Source organism: Uloborus diversus, chromosome 6, assembly GCF_026930045.1.
Source record: "Uloborus diversus isolate 005 chromosome 6, Udiv.v.3.1, whole genome shotgun sequence".
Classification (NCBI taxonomy): domain Eukaryota; kingdom Metazoa; phylum Arthropoda; class Arachnida; order Araneae; family Uloboridae; genus Uloborus; species Uloborus diversus.
The window spans coordinates 74,670,340-74,693,762 of NC_072736.1; the positions used below are offsets into that span (position 1 = coordinate 74,670,340).

General features: G+C 30.5%; 1 protein-coding gene across 1 annotated transcript; it reads left to right on the forward strand.

The window, feature by feature from the left end:
* Window position 1: 1 nt before the first annotated feature.
* Window positions 2-22,750, forward strand: LOC129223811 (aspartate aminotransferase, cytoplasmic-like). Its single transcript, XM_054858168.1, has 9 exons — window positions 2-271; window positions 6,338-6,519; window positions 7,310-7,418; window positions 10,051-10,163; window positions 10,653-10,757; window positions 14,830-14,980; window positions 20,881-21,046; window positions 21,732-21,874; window positions 22,461-22,750. The coding sequence occupies exons 1-9, from the start codon at window positions 160-162 to the stop codon at window positions 22,607-22,609; spliced, it is 1,230 nt and encodes a 409-aa protein (XP_054714143.1). The 5' UTR covers window positions 2-159; the 3' UTR covers window positions 22,610-22,750.
* Window positions 22,751-23,423: the final 673 nt, after the last annotated feature.

Below are 23,423 nucleotides of genomic sequence, written 5' to 3' on the forward strand. Positions count from 1 at the left end.
TGTTTTCCTACTTTCGCACTGTTTTGGTTGACATTGAGCAACTTGAGTGGAGGATATAAGTTGATTTACGAACAAGGTCACGGTAAGGAGGAAACGTGCGATATTCCCCATTTTGTTCGAAAAAGAAATAAATAAAGTTATATTTATATTATTTCGAAGATGTCTTCCCGATTTTCATGTGTTGAAGCTGCTCCCCCTGTTGAAATTTTCGCTTTAAATAAAGCTTATAAAGAAGATTCATTTCCGGATAAAGTTGACTTAGGAATCGGTGGTAAGTAACATTATTGACACATGTAATACGTTCTATCAAAGGTTTTCCTCGAATTCAAAAATTTGTGACCATTTGCACATTTATTTTGCCTACATTTTTTATATTTGCTTTGTAAATCAATAGGGTGAAAAATATTTAAAAAACAAGATCGTTAAGATGTTTTTTGGCATATAATATTTTACATTTTTTTCTTTTTACTGCTTAAAAATCTTTAACATTGTGTTGATCTTTCCTGATGGCATGACAAAGTAAACTAGTTGGAACAAACCTAACCTGACAGTATAATGCTGTGATTAGGTTTTTGCGTAGCCTTCACAATGCTACCAGGTTAGGTTTGCCCCAACTCTTAATTTGTCTATTTTTTTTTTTTTTTTTTTAACATGTCCTTATTCCTTGACCAAAGAAGGAACTACTTTGATATACCCCCCCAAATCGGAAATTTGGCGATTTTTTTTCCTCGCCAAGCAAAATACCTGTTTTTGCGTTGGCGCAAAATACCTGGTTTTCAACAACACTAAATACAGTAGGAATATTGAAAGCTAAAAGATAAAAATATTTAATAGAAAAAAAAATAAAATTGGAAAATACAACCAGATTTGCGGGAAAATACAGCAAGTCAGAATCTGCTTGATCACTTCACAAAGAAATGGCGCTAAAACATATATGAAATCCAAAAATTGTTGCCACAAAAATTTCAAAAAAAGAAAAAATCACTCAAAAAATTGTACAAAATACAAGAAAATACTAAATTTGGCGACAGGGGCATTCCACGGTATTTTTGACATTTGTGTAGAGTCCGAAACGTGACCTTATTTGCCATAACTTTTTAATTTACTGTTTGATTATCATATTATTTCATTTTGATCTTTTCCTACCAACACACTAGCTCAAATTAAAATAATTTGCAAATCAAACGGTAAATTAAAAAGTTATGGCAAAAAAGGTCACGTTACGGACTCTACATAAATGTCAAAAATACCGTGGAATGTCCCAACAGCAAAAACCTAAAAGCTGAAAAAACCTAAATTGGCAACACCAAAATAAGAAACAGCAACCCTAAAAAGTCCGTAGGGAGGCCAGATTTGGCGAGTAATTTTTGGGGGGGTATATCAAAGTTATACCCCAAAGAAAATTTTACTATAGCTGATCAATATTTGTATTAAATGTATTATTCTCTCTCATTAAAGTAGAGAGTAGGAACTTTTCTTTGGTCATTAAAATTTTGTGTTATTGTTCTAACTCAAATCAGACTATACTTGTGTAACTACTTGGTGTAGCTATAACTTTACAGTCAAAGATGGTTCAAAATTGAATCTCAAGTGTTGAAGAATTTTGTTCATTTCACAGAAACAGGGTTGCCAACTGCTCCACATTTTGCGGAATTGCTCCGCAAAAATAGCGAAACTCTGCGGATCCGCTAAGGAGCTCTTTTGTTTCGCATTTCCCAGTAGAACGTTTTCAAGCTTAATTTTTGTTATTTTATCATAACAAACCTGAAATATGGTAAATTAAAGATGTTTCTACTCAAAGATTGAAATAGTGTTTAAAGCTGTTTTATCAGTTTAAAAATAATTTTTTATACTAGTGCTTAAAATGATTATTAAAGCTCTAAAAAATTTTTAGATAAGTGGTTTTAGTGATTTTAATACAAAATTCCAAACTGCTCCTCAAAATTTTAAATTGCTCCTCAACATCACCACAGATGCTCCTCAAATTGTTTCTCCAAGATTGGCAACCCTGCAGAAATGAAAGTATAACTACCTGACTATGAAATATATTTTCTTACTTGCCTAGATTCAATAAAGCATCGAACATAATTAATTAAAAATACATGTTTTGTTAAATATTTCATCAAAACTCAGGATACTAAATTTGCTATTATTGTTGTATGCTTGTAATGGGGCCTATCTGTTAATTTCAATTAATAGTTCATTGTGGTCAGGGCCTTAATCAGACTTTTGTTTCAGGGAGGGTTTTAAAAACACATTTTTCATGAAATCTATAAGATCAACAAAGTTTGATTTCATTTGTAAATTTTATTGATTTTTGTTAGAATAAGTTATTTAAATGAGGTGCGACTTAAAGGGCATTAACATGAATAAATGTGAAAAATGTTGTGTATATTAAATGAAGGAATGAAATCTGATACTACATAACTTCCCCTCTGTTAAATATTTGATGCCTTTTTAATAAAAGAATAGAAACGTATGCTCAAATAGGTATATTCGAAATAATACTTCTTAATATCATATTTTATGACAGAGATAAGAGATGCTAAATATAGAGTTTTGAACTTTCAAATTAAAAATTTTTTGATGTTTTTGTTTGCATTACATATTTAAAATTTGAAGAAAAACGCTGTATTGCTTTGTAAGAAAGGTTGTGTTCGCAATAACTACAATAAAACTAAATACTGTGTATAAATCACTAGTGTATACTTCTTCAATAATAATAATTTCATTCTTCAAGTGAAATTGAAAAATAAATAAATAACCGAATGAATGCATGAATAATAAAATTGTAGTAATAATTTTTTCAGTGAGAAAAGTATACATGGTTGCCACACTTCCGTCCAAGGGACAGAATTCCGTCTTTTCAAAAATTTGGGCCATCAGATTTTTTTTCCATGTTCAAAATGATTTTTATAGATGAAAAAAATCTTTACTTTTGAATCTCTCACTCTCAAAAAAGGTCTTATTCTTCTGAGGACAAAAAATTGCCCATCTGCCAAAGTTAAAAAGATAAGCTGTTTTTTTTCCAAAAAATAATTAAATAAGTCACTCAATATGTTGATTTTAACCATTCTTATCTTAATCTGGAAAATTTTATTAAAGTTTTTATCACAATGCATCTTATAGCCAAGAATCTCATACCTGAATTTTTTTTAATTACTATTTTTTTGTATGAAATATGAACTATTTATGTAACCTGAACTATAAAATCTGAAGCTTTTTTTCTGCAGTAGCAAGTAGTAAGTTTTTTAATTGTATATTATTCTTAAGTTCTTTTTCTGCTTTTACCTCCTAAAAATCTTGGACAATGATATGTTATTTTTTTTATTTAGGTTTTAATTTTTACTTAACCTTACAATTTGGTTATACTATATAGTTACAGCATGAAAAATTATCATTATATAAGTATAAAACATTAAACAAACTAAGTGCTAACATTTTGGTGTCGCGAAATGGAGCCACGCGCATTTCAGTCCTGGCCAATTTTTTGAGTGGCACCCATGAAAGTATAATAAAAACCCTTTTTTGGAGGAATTTTGAACCTTTTCGGAGGGGGTAGGAACCCTAAAAACCCACCCTTTAAATACTGCTATGATTGTGGTTATTTCTTAATAAGATCTATATTCTAGTTTTAAAAAAACTATGCAAAATATTTTGAAAATTTAGTTTTTTCATAATTGTATAATATGTGAAGTAAAAAATAAAAATGACAAACTGCTAGCCAGGGTTTGAAAATATCGAAAATATTTGACGTTTTGTTATATGTCGGATATTTTGATATATCCAATATTTTCAGTTAGCACAAACTGAAGTCTTCAAAATAGTAAATGCAACCTTTAAATCACTTTTTAATTTCTTATATTATAATTGCAAAATGTAGACTTAAAATTAATGTTTCTTTTTTTATTTATATCTAATATTTCAGTTTACATTTCTATCAATTTTAACGGAGTTAAATTCGCATTATCTGTTTCAATCATTTTTCTTCTGTTGGCTACTTTTACAGTTATATGATTCAAAAATAAGTAATATGCATTAGTCGGTGCAAAGTCATAAGACATTTTTTTCTGAGCTAAGTTTCAAATTTAATTAGGCACTTTTAATATGAATTAAAATGTTGCATTACTAATAATTTTATGAATATGAAGCACAAAGTAAAAAAGGAATATTATATTACTTTGTTGTATTAATGATGTATTATACCTTATAAAATATAGTAAATAACTTTTTGGTTATTTTAAATAATGAATAAACAAAATTACTGTGATTAAGATACTTTTTATATTGAAAATACCATAGTTGAAAAAATAAATATCCAAAATATCATGATATTTTCAAAATAAATATTGGATATATATCGTGATATATATCATGATATATATTGACGAACCCTGCCTAGCGTTAAGTTTTATATTAAAGTTATATACTGGATTCCAAATGAAAGATAATTTTCAGTAAATTACTTAATTTTTTTCTGGCGAGAAAAATTAATGTACATGTACCCTTCTCCATTGCTCCAGGTTTTCCCATACCTACCAGCCTACTATTACACAATCTAACTGGTTGGAAGACAGCTGTTTTTTGATCTGAACCAGGAGCTAAGCAATGGGGTAGTTTCCAAAATTTTAAAAGTATTTTTTTCTGAAAGAGCATGCTTAAAAATATAGGATCTGACCATTTTTTAAATAATTTATTTAAGTTTAATATTTTTAAAACAATACTTAAATCTCTGCGCTTTCATTGTTTACACTTCTGTAGTGTGACATCACAAATGATGAAATGCCATTCAATGTTGTCATTCACAAAACAAAATATTTAATTCGCATCTTAACTTACGTGCATTGGCAATGGTATGGTTGATAGCAAGCATAGAGTGCAAATTTAATAGCTTGCTTATCATCACGTGGAACCGTGGTAAAAAGATGCGCCAAAATGCATCATTCGTGATGTCATAAATACCATGTCTTGTTTGAAAAATTGGACATTTAAAAAAATAATTAAAAAAAAAAACTGTTGGGAAAATGAAAGTATTTTCTGGGTCCATGTAATTTTTTTTGCTCATTCTATCCATTTCAATGACTAAAAGTAGTACTTTTGACTGAAGGAAACCATCCCATTCCTGATCTAGCACCCACAGAGCTTTCGATTTGGAATGGGAACTTGGAAGACTTGGTGACAAAAGACAGATTTAATATTAAATAATCACCATTTTAGCTTACACAGAAGATCTTCAATCGACAGGCATCAAACTTTGAGACTGTCCAGTTACAAGTTCAGCGCCTTCACAATCAAGCCATTCTAGATTACCTCATACTAAAAGGTCTTTCTCTGCTTCTTTTCTTCTTTTGGATTTAGATGTTAAATTTGCAGAAAAGCTTTATATAGTTTGATTCACTTGTTAAAAAAAAAAAAAAAAATATTTTTCAAAATAGAAAAAAAAGCTCAAAAATTTAATATGTCTTCAACAAAAGGAAACTTTTCTCAGTATTACTCGTAAAAATACATTACATATTTTATGAACATTGCCCTGATATCAAAAACAGCATCATGCTGCAGATTCTTCAAAAAGTCAGCTTGCTATTTTTGGTAGGGACAGAAAAAAAAGGCAAAATAAGGTTTACTTTCGGTGTCAGATTTGTACAATATTTTTTGGGATATTGACCAGACTAACATGTAGGTCCAACTTTTAGTTTTTAAGTTAAACATCTTATTTCAGAGCATTTTTCAGTGCTAATTTCAGATTACAATTATTTTAACTTCGGTTTATCTTGCAGACTACTTTTGAGTTTTTTTTATTTTGATCGCTGACTGTAGAAAAATTGCTGGAAATGTTGCCATTCTAAAGCTGTGATGATGAAAGATATTTTTTTCTATCAAAGAAGTCCAAAACATTATATTTTATACACCTTTGATACTTCAAGAAAAATTTAAACCTTTTTGATTTTGCTTTGTGTTAAAAATGATTTAAACTCATTTTGGTGCAGCTTTTCTTTAAAAGTGAGATGTAATAAACTGCATGTTCTACATTTCAAACATGCAAAATCATTACCTGTAATGAGTACAAGGCCAGATGGGAGTTTTCAAGATTCAAACACCATTCAAAATTAAATCTAAAGTTTTCATTTTTTTGTGTAAACCTCAATTAAGGTTTGTTAATGCCTTGTTTTATATTGCAATGCCAATACAATTACCTTTAATTTCAAATAAATACTGTCTTTTCATAAATTTAGAAGCCATGAAATTTGAAAAAGAAAGAAACTACCTTGAAAATAATTTTTAGCTGGTCTTGTTCATTTGAGATTAAGATAATTAATTGTCTTTGTTCTAAATGCAGCTTATAGAACGGATGAAGGGAAGCCATGGGTATTACCTGTGGTTAGAAAAACTGAAAAAGCATTGAGTGAAGATGAGACTTTGAATCATGAATATCTCGGTCAGCTTGGTTTGGATGAGTTCAGCAAAGCAGCTTCTCGAATGTTGTTGGGTGAAGATAGTCCTGCCATCAAGGAAAACAGAGTAAGGTTAACTTTTGACACACAATTAATAGTTAGTTATTGGTACTTCAAATGAAAAAGAATCAAAAATACTTTGCTAAAATATGATTGAAATGAAAAATAACGTTAATAAAACACAAACTGTCAAGAAAATACTGTAAGTAACTATTTCAGGGCTACAATGGAGCCTTTCAACCAGTATAAAAGAGCTCAAAACACTACGAAAAGGACAAAAGTGCTCAAAATCTGACCTACAGAGTCAGAGTCTGACTGATTATTGAGTAGAGGAGGTAGAGTTAGGAGTCAAAGGTTTAAAATTTCAAAAATCAGTCAGAGTTGTTTTTTAAATTTCCCTCTAAGTCCATAACTCTGTCAGTGCTTGTGGAGTCAAACTGATTTTGAGGAAATGGAGTCGAAGTCAAAGGCTCTAAAATTCCTGAGTTGATCATTTTTCTTCCAACTCTGCAGCCCTGCTGAAAACACAACAAACGACTTTTTTGTCATATGTTGAGCACTTTTGTACCGATGAAGAAGCTTCATTGTAGCCTTGAAATAGTTTTATGATAACATTTTTTTTAATGAGCAGTGTTGCCCCTAAAATTTGGAGACCCAAGGAGATTTCTGGAAAATAAATGAAAAAAAATCTGAAATGAACTGAAATGATGTAAAAGAACTTTCTTAGCTACATGTTTAAGAATTCTCGCTGTTTTAAGCATTTTGAAATAGAAATTGGAAACATTGAGTTTTAGTGTGTTTCTTTTGGTATTAAGAATGCTTTTTAAGAATTAACAAAATGTTTAAATTTTTATTAGACTTTAGGTGTGCAAACTTTAAGTGGAACTGGTGCCTTAAGAGTTGGAGCTGACTTTTTAGCCAGATGTGCAAACTTTACAGATTTCTACATGTCTGCCCCCACTTGGCGTATGTTCATATTTTGGTTATTTATTAAATGTTATTGTTATCAAATTACTGTTACATGAACCCCCCAATTATCAGCCTTGTGGATTATCTGTGAATGTCTGTAGAAAAAAATAATGAGCATAATTTACTGACAAATTAAGCAATCGTAAGTAAAGCAATAGGGAAGAGAGAAGATTTTACTGAAAGTGAAGTTGAGCCCAAAGCACAAGCGCGAATAACTCATGAAACTGCTTTGTAACATATTAACAGACTCTTATAATATTAAGAGTGGCACAGTTGGCTGATAAACTGATGCTGAAAATGGGCAATGTGCTCTCAAGAGTTTAGAAAATGAGTTTTCCCAGTAATGAATAAAAACCTGATTATTCCAACAATTCGTGAATTTTAAATTCTGTTGGTTTTGTCTTATATTTCATATCTAAGAGTTAGGTCTAATTTAGGGAATATATTAGCTGACCTAAATGTTATAAGTATTTTTTCTTAATTGTTTTTGTATGCTTTGGTACATAAAATGCAGTTGATTTTAAATGTACCTACTGCATATATTTTCACTGTGTCATGTTTTATGTTTGATACATTTGTTTTTAAGCAAGGATATTTTTTTACCTTATTGGCCCAACATTTTAAACGTTTTTCAGATTATCTGCCATTCCTGTGCCACCCAATTCCGTGGATAATCGGGAGTGTACTGTTCTTCGTATTAAAAAAATCTTAAGAAAGAAAAAAAAAGTGTTAAAACCTTCTTTTTTTAGTTCTAGTAAGACTCTTCTGCCCAAATTATTATTTCAAAAGAAAAAAATCTATATGGGTTTTTGTTTTTTAAATTTTATACTTTCAAAATAGGTTAATTGCTGTATGACTGAAGTATTGACTTATGTTGGTACCAGAGAAAGTGAGTGGGAACTTATAAGTGCAAGGGCGAAAACTTTTCTGGAAGTTGAAGGCTATTTTAGGCTATCTTGAGTGACTGGGGGGGGGGGGGGGGGGGGCTTCAGATGTTCTCTTGTGAAAATGTTTTGTAATTGTAGTTTTAAAAACGCCGTTTTAGTAGTTTTGTCAATGTTCGGGGAATGAAAAGGAGTTTCCAGGGTGGTCCCTGTTTTTTTTTTTTTTTTGAAAGTTTAATTAATAATAATAATTACAGCAATATAAAACAAAGAAGTTTGGACTCACTTTGGTAATGTAAGGGTAAGAAAGGCTCTTCCCGGAAAAAAATCTCAAACTGCTGTCTTAAAGACGCAGATTAAAGCCATCTTAAGCAAACTTAGAGCAAGGGGTTAGGGATTCTCTCCCAGAAATTTTGCAAAGTTTAAAACACTTTTCAAACGACTTTTAAAATGTTATTTCAAACTTCTCTTTTATTGACTTAGGAGGAACGAAAGGGTTCTGAGGTTCTCCCAGTATTTTTTATTTTTTGGAATTTTAATTTTTTGAACTGATGAAATCTTAAGAACTTAGACTTGAACTTCCTTTGGGGATTTCAGAAAAGATCTCCAATTTTTTTTTTCTAAATTGAGGTCTTAAAAACTCAGTTTTACCCTATCTAGGGGGATTCTCTTCTTGATTTTTTCTCCTCAAACTAGAGTCTTTATAATGCAAATGTAGGTTATCTTTGAATTTAAAAGAAGGAGGGAGTGCGATTGGGGAACTTCTTTAAGAAAATTTTTCAAAATTTAAGTTTTAAAACTGAAATTTTAAGCAATATTTGGTGACATTAATGTTCGGGTGATCTCACTCAGAATGTTTTGAAATTGAAATCTTAACATTGAGACAATCTTTGATGATGAAAAAAGTGCATGGGCTGTCACCCCCCCTTGCCCCCCACGCCGAATCACCACCACTGGTTGGTACCAACAACATAAATGTAGAGCAGCCATATTGCACCAGTCATGTCACACTGGTCAGTAAAGGACTATTGTCTCTTTTCGGAAAATGTAATGATGAAATTCAATGTGACCTCAAAGTTACAGTGGACAGTAGAGGTTTAAACTCGCTTCATCTATGAGTGTGACTTTTATTAATGAATTAATATTGCATTTTACCATTGCCTTAACTTATTAATTTTTTTTCATGGCTATTTCATTTGTTGGCTAACTTTTATTGATGAACTTTTGTAACTTTTATTGATGAATTAATATTGCTTTTTACCATTCCTTTACTTATTAATTTTTTTATGGCTATATCATTTGTTTTATAATTATATTACACACCAGCAACAGAACTGACATATATTTTAAATTATTTTAAGTTCTTTACTTTCTCTAAGCTTTTAGATGTTCTTGTTGAAGAATGCTCTTTATTCTTTTACCTTAAATTGAAATGACATTTTGTTTCCATTAAATTTGTGTACATCGAAAAATTGTTATGATATTTTTACATTTAGTGATTGCATTTTCATCATAAAAAGTCCATTTTCTAAAGTTTTTTGAAATGAGCTGTATGCTTCTAAAAGTGCTGCCAGCACTCCAGTGAACATTAAAATAAATTTGATAGTGCTAATATATGTTTCAAATTGACAAATTGAGCGTAAGCAGAGAAATATGGAAACTATTTATCAGCCAACAAAGTTAATCTTTTTTTAAATTGAAAATTCGCTAACTATCATAATTATTATTACTATCTTTTTTTATAGCTAATCATCGATTGGTATTTATGCATGCTGGGTTTAAAAATTGCCACACATATAGATACTGGAACCCTACTAAAAGAAACTTAGATTTTGAAGGAATGCTTCAAGATTTGGAGGTATGTTTTTTTCTCTTCAAATTTTGTCTGGCCTGAAAGTAACTTTTTTCCCCCATATTTTTTTTAACTTATGTTTTTACTGTGATGTTTTACTTAATACAGTGAAGCATCGTTTATATGTTTCTCTTTTATACATTTGTATCGATTATATGTTTTTTTAATTGTTCCCTGCAGAGTCTTATGCATATTATAAAAGACCTGTTATACGTCTTTTCATTTATATGCCTTTTTCATACAGTCCCTTCCAAAAAGGTATAAACGGTGCTCCACTGTAGTTCAGATTTTTAAAGTTTATTGTTGGAATTAAGTCATTGCAAGATACTGATATATGTGTAAAAAAACATACATATTGTGTCACATTTACTTAGAGACTTGCTCTACATTAAGAAAATTATTTTGCTGAAGATGAACTTTGAGCAATCTCAATCAAACATATTTTTTTAAAAAAGAGTTCATTTGTATGTATTTAATTTTTAATTATTGTTTCAGAATGCTCCTGAGGATTCAGTCATTATTTTACATGCTTGTGCACACAATCCTACTGGTGTAGATGCAACACAAGATCAGTGGAAACAGATTGCCGACTTGATAGAGGTCATTCTAAATATCTATTTATAAAAAAGCATATCATTCTCTTATTAAAATTTGGATTTTGTATCATTAGTTTATGACTTTGAATGGATCCCTTAACAAGCAATACACAAAACAGTACCTCCAGTTATTGTATGAAATACATTATTTTACCATTTGTGATAATTTTATATATTCATTTCGGCAAATATATGAGGTTGAAAATGTAACTTCTATTGCAAATTCATATCAAGGGAATCAAATATTATATTCTTGATAATTTGTTTAATTTATCATCCATGATATTCCTAAAAGCCAGCAAAATCAGTTTCTTTTGTATCCTCGGATAGTGCTTCTGGTTTTTCAACTTTCATTTTTATGCTTCAAAACTTGGCACTTGTCCCTAAATTAGGCTTTTAGATGAGTTAAAATGAATGTAAGTATACAGTGTGTCGAAATGATGGATCCTCCCGTAAAATAAAAAATTATGTTGGTAAAAAAGGATTTATATTATATGCAAAGTACTATTTCATAAACTAAATTGCTTCATTCAATGTAAAATAATGCATGAAGAGTATGCAAATAATAGAAATAATAAGTTAAACAAAATTTACATGAAACAGCTGTTCCAAAAAGATAGGTCCATTGAGCCAAACGTCAAATTAATGTTGAATTGATAAGACATTTTTGTACTTTTTCCTGAATAAGCTCATAAAGCCTATTTGGCATGGTTTCTACAAGTTTTTGCATACAACTTGTCTTGATTTTTAACCATTTGGTGAAAATAGCCCTTTTCAAATCTGCAATACTGTTGTACAGCATTCCGCCTGCATACACCGCTCTTGCAAGTATACCTTACATATTTTCAAACGGATTCAAGTCGGGACTGCAAGGTGACCAATCGATAACATGTACACCATTATCTAGAAACTATTCGAAAGTGGATTTTGCAGTGTGCAGAGGAGCATCATCTTGTTGGAACATGAAGAACGGGCTCCCAATGTAATTGTGGAAGAAAATATTGTTCAAGCAACTGTTGATAGCCTGCAGCATTCAATTGATTGTCTACAAATGCTATATCAGTTTTTCCAGCACCTCCAAATTCAACTTATACCATAACAGAACCACCACCAGCTTGCCTCTTCGAGAATATCTGTCTATCATTATGAAGATCATGCCAGTAATACTGCCAGCCATCTGGACCATCCAGGTTGAGTTTCTTTTCATCACTGAATATCATACGATGCCAATCTTGTTTCCTGGCATTCACTTCCTTAGCGAAATTCAATCTCTTTTCTTTGTGCTTTTTAGTCGATTTTGGAGCCGCTTCCCTCCTTATGTAAACTAAATTGGCGAACTTCTTTACTACTCTATGGACTATTGATTTTGATATTGGAGGGTTTTGTTATCTGCCTAAAGTGAATAAGCTTATATTTCCTGGTTTTAAGTCCTTTAGGATAGTCCTTCTTTGTCGGGGTTTCACTTTTGATGGACAGCCAGATGATTTTTTACTGCTATTAAGCATTTCTAAGTCACAAAAAATTGTTAACAACATTATGCGATCTATTTAAAAGCTTACCTATTTCTCTATTCGATTTTCCACACTTATTAAATGCTTCAATTTTCCCTTGCTCAATCAGCGAAAGACTGCAACGACGACCCATTTTGTTTGCTTACAACGTGATGCTTAAATCTGTTTAAATACCTCCACAGCAGCCAGCATAATCTCGCAGTAAGACTAAGCAACGAGATTTATTCAAAATTTTTGAAATTAAACGTATTTAGAGCAAAATTTGTGAAGGTGGACCTATCTTTTCGAAATGGTCTAAAAATGAAAATTTGCATGAAATAAAAAGGAATATTTTTTACGAAATTTCTTCATAACTAGTTAGACCAATTTCTGATTAATTATCTGTACCAAGAAAGTGATTCTTATTCTCAATTAAGAGTCAAAACTTTGAAAAATGTGGGCGGACCTATCATTTCGATATGCACTGTAATATTGTACATATGAGCAAATAGACAAACATATTACAAAAAGTAATGTTCTGTTTTAATATCATTTTAATGAGGATAAACATAAAATTTGAGTCACAATTTTAAGCATTTGACTTATAAATCTTTAGAGTACAGTATAACTTCAATTTGACAATACCCAGTTCAGCGATATACCACTATTTAAGGATACATTTCACTGGTCTGGATTTTACTGCATTGAATATCTATGCTCCTAGATTTCCTTGATTTAATGATAACTTTTTCCTGTTCCTTGACAATCGTTAGGGGTCTAAAGACCTTTAACCTTCAAAATTTTTGACTGTCTGGAAAAAATATATGTTATTTGTTGTTTAATTCTGAATAATTTGATACCTTAATTATTACCAAACGCAAAAAACTTTTCAAGTTATTGTAAAAATGCGTAACCTTTCCCCATAGAGATTTATGTTAATAGCAGCTGTTCAAGCCTCTTTTTCTCAGGTGCCGGTTTTTTCGTTTTGTACGCGTGATATCCCAAAGTTTCTTATATATTTCTGTAAAACTTTTTATGCATGTTTATCTGGTTTATTTTTATGATCTGAACCTAAATTTATTTCTTTTTTTAAATTTATTTATTTATTTTTTTGAAATTTTATAAATTAATATAAAAATTTTGGCCAAAATATTTTTTTTAAATATGAACTTTAAATTTTTATTAAAAATTTAGGTTTAGATCATAAAAAAAAACCTCAGACAAACCTGCCCGAAAAGTTTTATGGAAATATATAAGAAACTTTCTGAGATATCATGGATGCAAAACAAGAAACCGGCACCTGAGAAAGAGGCTTAAACAGCTGCTGCTAACATAAATCTCTACGGGGAAAGGTTACGCATTTTGAAAAGTTTTTTGCGTATGGTAATAATTAAGGTATCAAATTATTCAGAATTAAATTGTGTATAGCATATATTTTCTCCAGAAAGTCAAAAATTTTGAAGGTTAAAGGTCCTTAGACCCCTTAAATCAAGGTTATACTGTATTTGTAATTTAGTAGAATAACATAAGACATTTTTAGTTGTTTGGTAAAGAGCAATTAAAAAGTGATTGAACGTGGGAGCACAGGAAAGGTCAAATAATCAACTCTTAAGTTTTCTTTTTACAAAATATTTTAAACCCACCTCTTATAAAACTTGAGAAACTCATCTTTCCACTTTAGTTTAAATTTTAACACCTGTATATGATATAAAATCGTAGCATAGAGCAGTAAAACATTATAATATGTTCATGAAATACACCACCAGCTCAGTCATTCCAGTCGAGGACTGCAGTTTCGTGCTTATTAGCACTCATCAGCCTGAAGTGACTGAGCTGGAGGTGAAAAAAACCTATTAAGGAAGCCAAGAGAGCGAAACAAACTGGTTTCTAATATAGAATTAGAAATGACCAGACGAGTGACCATTTATCAGTGCTAAATCTATATTTCAGGTATTTTCAGTTCTGAAAATACCATGCCTTTCCTTCATTCTTTGAATTGAACTATTGCTTCAGTCACTCGTCTGGTCAGTGCTAATTCTATATTAGCTACCAGTTTGTTTGGCACTCTTGGCTTCCTTAAGAGGTTTTTCCACCTCCAGCTCATTCACTTCCTATGCCGGGCTGATGAGTACTAATAAGCACGAAATTACAATTTTCCGCTGGAATGACTGAGCTGGCGGTGTATTTCATGTATTTCTGCCTTAGCCCTGGCTAATGGGCGGTAACTTAATGAAAAAAAAAATATGTTAGGAAGACTCAGGAATGAGGAGAGAGATGAGTTGTGTCTCTAGGAAGAGGATTTCTTCTTGGAACTGCTTTTCTCAACTAGTTTCACAAGGTCTCTATCTTGTTAAGATCAAGGAATTTTGTTTAAGCAGTTATTCAAAGAAGCAAAATTTCATATTGATTATATTTTCAATTTCCCTGAAATTAAGCTAATTTAAAGAAGATTAAATCAAGCCATTTTTTAATAATTAAATTTCTTTTAAAAAAATTACACTTTTGAAAAAAATCTTTGACTTTAAAGTGTATATTAGATTTATTTACATTGTTAAACTAACTTTTTTGTGGTATAAAATGTTTTAGAGGAAGAAATTGTTTCCATTCTTTGATTGTGCTTATCAAGGTTTTGCATCTGGAGATTTAATAAAGGACAGTTGGGCTGTTCGTTATTTTGTGGATCGTGGATTCGAACTTCTTTGTGCTCAGTCATTTGCCAAAAACTTTGGATTATACAGTAAGCAATTGAAAATTATTATATGCATGCATTTTTTCCTCTTTTTTCTTTTATTTTGATTCTAACTCCATTTAAATTAGAATTAGTTTTTTTTACATAAGTAGAACTAATTTAACAGAAATGCCCATTAATACTGATGAATATTTAAGAAAAACTCTCAAGCATTTGTTTGAAATATGAAATTTGATTATGCTTTTAATATATCATATTCTGCTTATTTACAAAAGGCTTACTTACAAACCAATTCTTAGTTTTGAAAAGAAATGTAATCATATTTAATTACAATTTGGGCAGCATTTATTAATTTTCTTAAAATTTAAATCAAATTTATTTTATTTATTTATTTTTACAAGTGAATCATCAAAAAGGTACAATAACTATGCAGTTAGTAGAGCTTAAACTAGTATTAGTAAGTTATATAGTAAAAACAAGGATATGTTCTGTTGCTTTTTCAATTATTTTTACCCAAAATGCTTTGCATCCCTTTTAATGTAAATCGCCTGCATTTGCCCTTCTGTGCATAAGTCTTTTAAATATGTATTTAAAGCATACCTAACTACAGTGACATTAAGAAGACTTTTTAAGATCTGAACATCAGTGAAAATCAGCACTGAAAAGGAGTATTTGAAAACTTAGCTCTTACCAATATTGATTTTTTTAATATATAAGGTTTTATTTTTTAGTGGTGTTCTTTTATTAAAGCCAAGATCAATATCATAGTTTGACATCATTATTAAATTCTTACTTTTAGCATTTAATTATAATTTATTATTGTTATAATTTTTTGTGTATATTTTCTGAAATATTTTTACAAACTTATGAAATTTTGATGTTTTTACTTGGATTTCGGTTCGATAATTTATACTGTATTATATATCATTACTTATTAGTTATATATGTTTAAACTTTAAACTATGTATCAATCAGCAATGCTTCAGTTTAATAGTTTACTGCATTTATCTGTTAATTGTTGCTTGTATGTATGTAGATTTTTTATTTGAGTCATGCAAATCTCTTTTTCTTGTCATGTTGTCACCTTAAGCAAAATCAAAGCCATCTACAAATATAAGTTTTTTTTGATATTGCATTCTTTTGAAAAAATTGTTTTGGAGGGAATTTAATATTTAATGTCAATCAGTTGATACTAAGATTAAAGTCATGCACTTTTAAACCATTCACACATTCATTAATTAGTATTAGAGCAGCTGTTGTTGTTGTCGTGTGCCAGCTAGGCTGGCAACTTGGGGGTGCGCTGCTTCACTTTTCCGACTGTTACGTAATTTGGTATGAAGTCCAACTTCTACAGTACTCACATGCCATAAGGACCCGTTTATGGGGTAGGCAACCATTCAGAGCATAATAACACATTCACACAAGAAAACGACAATAAGAGGAGAGAGAAAGTACATCCATGCCCGGAATTCGAACCCGGACCTTCCTGTTGCAGTCAGACTACTCTGACCATTAGACTAGGCAGGCGGTGCTCTATAGTCTTCAGAACGCATTTTAATACGTAAATAGCCTGATAGAGCAGCTAACAATCAATAGTACTTAAAAGAAACTGCCTAGTACCAGGGTATCCCCAATTTTAAAACTCTGTGCATGTCTGTTATTGGTCTGTCAATATTATTAGTTGTTTTCTGATAAATAAGCAATACTTATGAGTGGGTTATCTCCTTGCAATTGAACTCAAAAAGCATCTTATATGTTGAACAAACTTCTTTGAATTTTAGAAAGCTTGGGGATGAAAGGAGGCAATATTTCTATGCCTATGTGTATCTGAAGTGAATGACAATGTACTAAAAAGCTGAATGAACAGAGCCTGTGTGAATCATCTTCCAAAGATTTCATATTTGGATCATTTTAATACAACTCTTGTTTTGTTCCTCAGTTTAAGTCTCGTGTTATTTTCTCATTATTTTGTGTTGGAGATCATTTTCTCATTTTGAAAAAGGTTTTCTTGTTGATTTTTACAGTAAGTAAATTGAAAATTAGCTTTGCCAAATAGGCACAACTTTTCCTGAGACCAGAAACAATTCTTTTTTTATCTTCTTTTTGTACTGAAATCTTAAGTTTGAAATTTAAAAGATGAAAAATCACATGTCTTTTGCCTTTTCACTTCTGGCATCTAACCAAATTCAGCCAAAAATGGAATATCTTGCTATTGATCTGACCTATTGTCAGTTGCAAAACAATTGGCTTCTGTTATTAATAGAAAAAAAAAAAAAAACCCTTGACCATTTTATTCAGTAATATTTCCCAAATTTTCCCAATCAACATGTGTACAAGCACAAAAAATTTCAGAAAAGTCATTACAAAAATATAGAATAAATAAATAAAAATAAAATACATTTAAAAAAATAATAAAAATGTTCTCTCATGATTTCAAAGTTTCAATCTTCCATAAAAATGGGATGTAGAGAACCTTTAATGGTGATATTATGGTCCAGCTACCTATAACTAAAGACTACTAAAATCACTTCAAATTATCTCATTTTTTATATTTTATCAGGCTCCAAACAGTAAGTAAAAGTTGACTGACTTGTGTTAATTTAATATGAAAGTTTTGAAGATTTATGACAGCAATAATTAATTCTTTATGTAGAGTAACATGACTCAAGATCTCATAAATGCTGTCAGCACAAGGAAAGTGATTCATGTTTTTGCAAAGTATGTAATTTTAAATTTAAAGTGATGTTTTTCTCATAATTATAAAGCATTTTTTCGTTATTTTGTGAAATATTTGGTATTTTTTACTCCTACCAAGAAGCATATTTCAGAAAATTCTTCAAAGAAATTAGTTTTGCAAAAATTTAATTTTCAAGCCGATTAGTTACAAAAAGATCTTGCTGTGTTTTCACACCTTTGAGGGCTAGCGATATATATATATATATATATATATATATATATATATGGTTGTAAATCTGATATCAGGCTTGTTTGTTTCAACAACTAGAAAATCACTTGTTGTGGTATGACAGGTGCAAACTGCTGCTTTATTTGAAAGATTTTCTGCCAAATTTGATGCATTTAAATAGATATTTGTTAGAGACAAGTGTTTAACATTGATTTAAAAATAAATAAATGAATAAATAATGATATCTTTAGTATAATTCCAAGACAGGATATATTTTTGTAATTTTCATATTGTTAACATCTTTATTTGGTGATATTTTGATAATTCATATTTTAAACATTGATAACAAATAAAGTTACTATAATGGTTTACATTGCAGTTATAATATTTATATTAAGTGTACAGGTGTAAAATGGAGCTAATTATAACTTTACTACCTCCTAAATACCGTTTATTTTTTATGGGCATACCTAATCTAGAATGTCACCAGTCTCAATATGATGAATGCAAATTTGATTAAATTATTGTATAAGCATCTTTTACCATATGTTTGCTTTTTAGAAGCCAGAAAAAACATGTTTTAAAAATTTAAACTTTTAAGTTGATATAAACTGCATAACTGTTTTTTCTTTATTTTTAGAAAGCTAAAATTAACACAAGCATTTTTAGAGTAAGCAACAGAAACTGGGGGCTCCTCCTATGTGTTTCTTCATTTGTTGGGATTTTTAATGGACAGTTTCACACTTTCTTTCTCTTTACTAAACGGAAAACTCTAAACAAATCTATACTAATAATGTAAAGCTGAAGAGTTTGTTTATTTGAACGCGCTAATATCAGGAACTACTGGTCCGAATTAAAAAATTCTTTTTGTGTTGAATAGTCCATTTACTGAAAAAGGCTACAGGATATATAACATCATGCTATGACTAATAGGAGTGGAGCAGCAATAAAAAATGTTATGAAAACGGGAAAATTTATATCATAATATAAAATGCTTGAAACGCCAAATTCTTGTATTCACAGTGGCTTGACCAGAAAGTGCAAGCTTCACAATCCAATGGGCGTAGGTTCGAGTCAGCCATGTGGAAAATCTTGAGGTTCCTCAAAATCAAGCTAAGTTCTGCCTGAATTTCAGAGAAAATCCTACACAATGCTAAAAATGAGTTGTAAAAACAAATATGTATCATTGTCTTATCTTTCTTATGAATGAATTAATTAACTGAAATGAAGCAGAAGAATTTGTTTGTTTGAACGCTCTAATCTCAGGAATGCTGGTTCAAATTAAAAAATTCTTTTGTGTTGAATAGTCCATTTACTGAGAAAAGCTACAGGATATATAACATCATGCTATGACTAATAGGAGTGGGGCAGCAATAAAAAATGTTATGAAAACAGAAAAATTTATATTATAATGTAAAATGCTTGAAACACCAAATATACTTATATTTTTGAAGTAGACCGTGTAATTTATTCAAATAAGAAATACAGTCAATGGCATCCATATTAAGCAAGTTTACAATAACATCTGTACCTCAGAGCGAGAACGACATAAGTCACATTATGATAATTTTATAGTAGAGAGGAAAAACTTTTTTCTAGCCCATGCAAAGGATGTTACACACGCTCTTTTAACCTTGGTGAAATATTGAAAAGGCTTTTTTTCAAGAATTACATTCACATGACTTGATGCAGAATAGGCTTCTACATACCATGCACTAATTAATAAAAAATCGTAATTTTTGGACTTACATCGTCCTGACTCTGAGGTATGATATTAAGAGAAATAGTGGAAATGGCTCCCTAAAATGTACCAGAAAATGAACTTCTTGTTCTTGATCAGAGCCTTCGGAGACTGTTCAAAAAGAAATAGAAGGAAGTTTCAGCCAATGATAATAGAACAGTTAGAAGATCAAATTTATTAATTTAGAAGTATGAAAAGAACCATCTAAAACTTTTTTTTTTTCTAACTTTGACAAGTTTTGTCTTTTTTTTTTTTGTAATTCTGATTGGTCAGTGTTTTAATTTTTTTGGCTGGCTTTCTGAACTGCTTGATTTTTTATAGCTTGGGTTTTGGTTTGTTCTTTGCGCACGTTTTGATTGCTGTTTATGTGTTGGTACTCAAAACCTTTTCCGATTGAAAAAGAGATTCATCATATAACCTTGAAATATATGCAAGCAACATATTTTTCAATTCAGGAATCACAGTATCGTTCTTTCATTTAGTTCCTGTAGAAGAGATTCAGGAATCACAGTATCGTTTTTTCCTTTAGTTCCTGTAGGAGAGATTCAGGAATCAGTATCGTTTTTTCACTTAGTTCCTGTAGAAGAGATTCAGGAATCACAGTATTGTTTTTTCATTTAGTTCCTGTAGAAGAGAAGATATGTACTACATACTGTCAAATGTTTAATGAGATGTGAGTTTACAGGAAAAATTAAAGGCCATCAATAGGTGACATCACTTGATATGACAACAGCAAGGTTAAGTTGCATTTTTTTTTTCTGATTTATGGCTCATAATTTTCTTGGAAAAAAATATTCAGCTCCATGAAAATCATGTCAAATCAACAAAATTTAATATTTGAATTTATCAAAATCTTTTACGAACATATTTTATAGAAAGAATGCTTCTTGCATTAGCAATGTAATCTTTTCTTTATTCACAGTTAATTTAATCAATATCATATCCAATTTATTTTATCTTAAAATTGTATTATGTTGTTTTCTTGAAAGTGACTTAAAGAAGACTTTGGAAAAATTTCCATATATTGGCACAAACATCACTTTTTTCCCTGTCTTGGTTACAATTTGAAGTGCATGTAAGGCTAGCTGGGTCAGGTATGAAGATGGGCAAACACTAATGGATCTTTGAACGTAAAGACCTGGGTTTCAAGACAAATGGTAAAGCATAGGTAAAATAAGTTTAAATAGGACATGTAACTAGATGAATTGGTCCAAATCTAGTTGTTGCCCAGGGTCATTTTGTAATTGACCCTGGCAACAACCACTTTTTTTCAACATTTTTACATTATTCTTTACATTTCAGATGAAAGAGCTGGGAATCTGACCATAGTAGCTAAGGATCCAGAAGCTCTTGTTAACAGTCGTGCTCAAATCACTTTGTTGGTGAGAGGGAATTATTCTAATCCACCATGCCATGGAGTAAGGATTGTTTCTCGAGTTCTTAACGACCCAACTTTATTTGCTGAATGGTTTGTACTTTCTTTGGAAATTCAATTTTTTTTTTTCATGATGAGGGTTTAGCTTTTTCCAGTAGTGTTTGTGTTAATTTATTCTGCCGTTGGCAGGTAAACTGCAGTATCTACAAAAATGAATTTTTGAGATCTTTAAAGAAATGTTTTTTTTGATTCTGCACAAATACTAGTAAGATGTTGGAATTTCATATTATTTTCGTTATTTATTTTCAGCGCTTTGTGCAATAAAGCTACAGTAAAAAAGATGACAAAGCTGCAAATAAATGAAAAGCAAAACATTTGCAGACACTGCTGTTTACCTTCCTTGGGTAGTATTATCCCTTTAAGTTATTGAAAGAAATTTCTTTTGTGCGCAATGAAATTTCTTTGTATTAACAGGTATTTCTTTGTAAGGGGAAATATAACATTAAGAAGTCTTCCGTTACTTTTAATTTATTTGTGCTATGATTTCTCTGGTTGAGTACAAAATTTTTTGTCCCCTGTAGAGGGGTGTCTGGAGGACTGGTGTTTAATAATGTTATTTGGATTGGAATCAAAAATTGTCTGCATTTGAGGGGTGTCCGTTATGAGGGGTTTTACTGTATTTGATTGATAAATAAATGGCACTTATTTTTAGAAATGGTAACAGTCCTTTCAGAAAATTAATATTGCTGAATTATTAACAGTGCTTTCTTTTATCTAGGCAAGGTCATATTAGTGAAATGTCTGGAAGAATAATCAAAATGAGGGCTGCTTTGAAGCAAAAATTAGAAGAATTAGCTACTCCTGGAAATTGGGACCACATAACTAGTCAGATTGGAATGTTTTCATACACTGGGTTGAATCGTATGTGTTTGTCTTTTTTCCTTTTTCTTCTTTAAGATGTTGCTTTAAGTATTTTCCTGGAGCATAAAGTAATACAAGTTCTGAAGTGGCTATTTGCTCATGTGATGATTGAAACTAAGAGTTTTTGATAACGTGTAGAAAATGACACAAAAATGTACGAAAGAAAAAAACTACTTCAGTCAAAAAAAAAAAAAAAAAAAAAAAAATGATGTGGAACACTATTTGAAATTTTTTTTCGTTTTTTAATTGAAAAAGCTTTTATATAATGTATTGGAATGAAATAAAAACAAAATTTTGGTTAATCAGTAAAATCCACCTGTTGTAAATTTCTGTTGTGTAAATTTTTTACAAAATGTATATACTTTGAAGTGTTTTGGAAAATGAGGTAATAATCTAAGAAAGTGGTATAAAAACAAAGTGTTTGCCAGTAAGTTTTGCCTGTGTCAGACATGGGCTAATGCTCTAAGTGGTTAATTCAAAGCATAATTTAATTTTTTTTCATTTACTCACATTTAAAGTGTTGCAAAAAGAGAAAGCATGGATAGTGTTTGATTTAGCAAATAACCAATATATTCGTTTTTTTTAGAGCAACAAGTCAAGTATCTTGTTGAAGAACATCACATTTACCTTCCTAAAGACGGACGCATCAGTATTTGTGGTTTGAACACAAAAAATGTGGGGTATGTTGCTAAAGCTTTTCATGCTGCTGTAACGAAATTTCCTTCAAGTCTGTGATCCTTGTTTTGCACACAAAATGTAATTTATATAACGTTGCCAATCTATGTTTCATGAATTATAGATCTATGATACTTGTTCCAATCAGTTGTTTTTAGATTTACTGTTAGAATAAAAAGTTACTGTTATCTTTTTTATGATTGGTTTTGTTTGTGTAGTTTCTTTGTAGTTTAGTGTCTAAATAATTAAAATACAAAATAAATTTAAGTATAAATACAAAAGTGAAAATTGGTGCCTGGCTGCTGGGATCAACTATGCCTGGTGAAATAATCGATCCCTAATGGAGTTCAAGAGTCCTCTTTAAAACTAATTCACATAGGTGACTAAAGTAATTACTGATTCTGGCAAACTATTTCAAATACATACAACCTTATTAAAAATAGTTATTTTCCATAATTTCAAAATTAACCTGGAATTGGAATAGCTTGAAACAGTAACCTATAGTTTTGTTACTGTAGAAAGATTTAACTCAATAAGATTTTCCTTTTTAATAAATGTAAACAGCTGAATCGTTCCCTCCCTGAATTTTCTTTTATTCAAGACTACATATTAAAACTTTTAAGCTTGGAGCCCTAATTATAATCTGGAAGTTCACTCATTGACTTTGTGTAACCTTCTTTGGACTCTTTTAACAAGCAAATATATTTCTTATGGTAAGGAATCTAAAACTGAGCAACATGCTTCCACAGTTAGGTCTTACCAAACTTCTATACAGCCTCCCGTTTAACCTGCAAGGTCATTTTCGTAATCATAGTCTTACGTGCATCCAGTTGTAAAAATGGTCAAAATAAGATGTAGATCAAAGATATGAAAG

What these genes read in the sequence shown, in the direction of transcription:
- LOC129223811 (XM_054858168.1), top strand. Translation starts at nt 160, where the DNA reads ATGTCTTCCCGATTTTCATGTGTTGAAGCTGCTCCCCCTGTTGAAATT. An exon ending in CATGTCTGCCCCCACTTGGC is followed by an intron (nt 7,419 to 10,050) that starts GTATGTTCATAT and finishes CTTTTTTTATAG; the next exon opens with CTAATCATCGATTGGTATTT. An exon ending in TTCATACACTGGGTTGAATC is followed by an intron (nt 21,875 to 22,460) that starts GTATGTGTTTGT and finishes CGTTTTTTTTAG; the next exon opens with AGCAACAAGTCAAGTATCTT.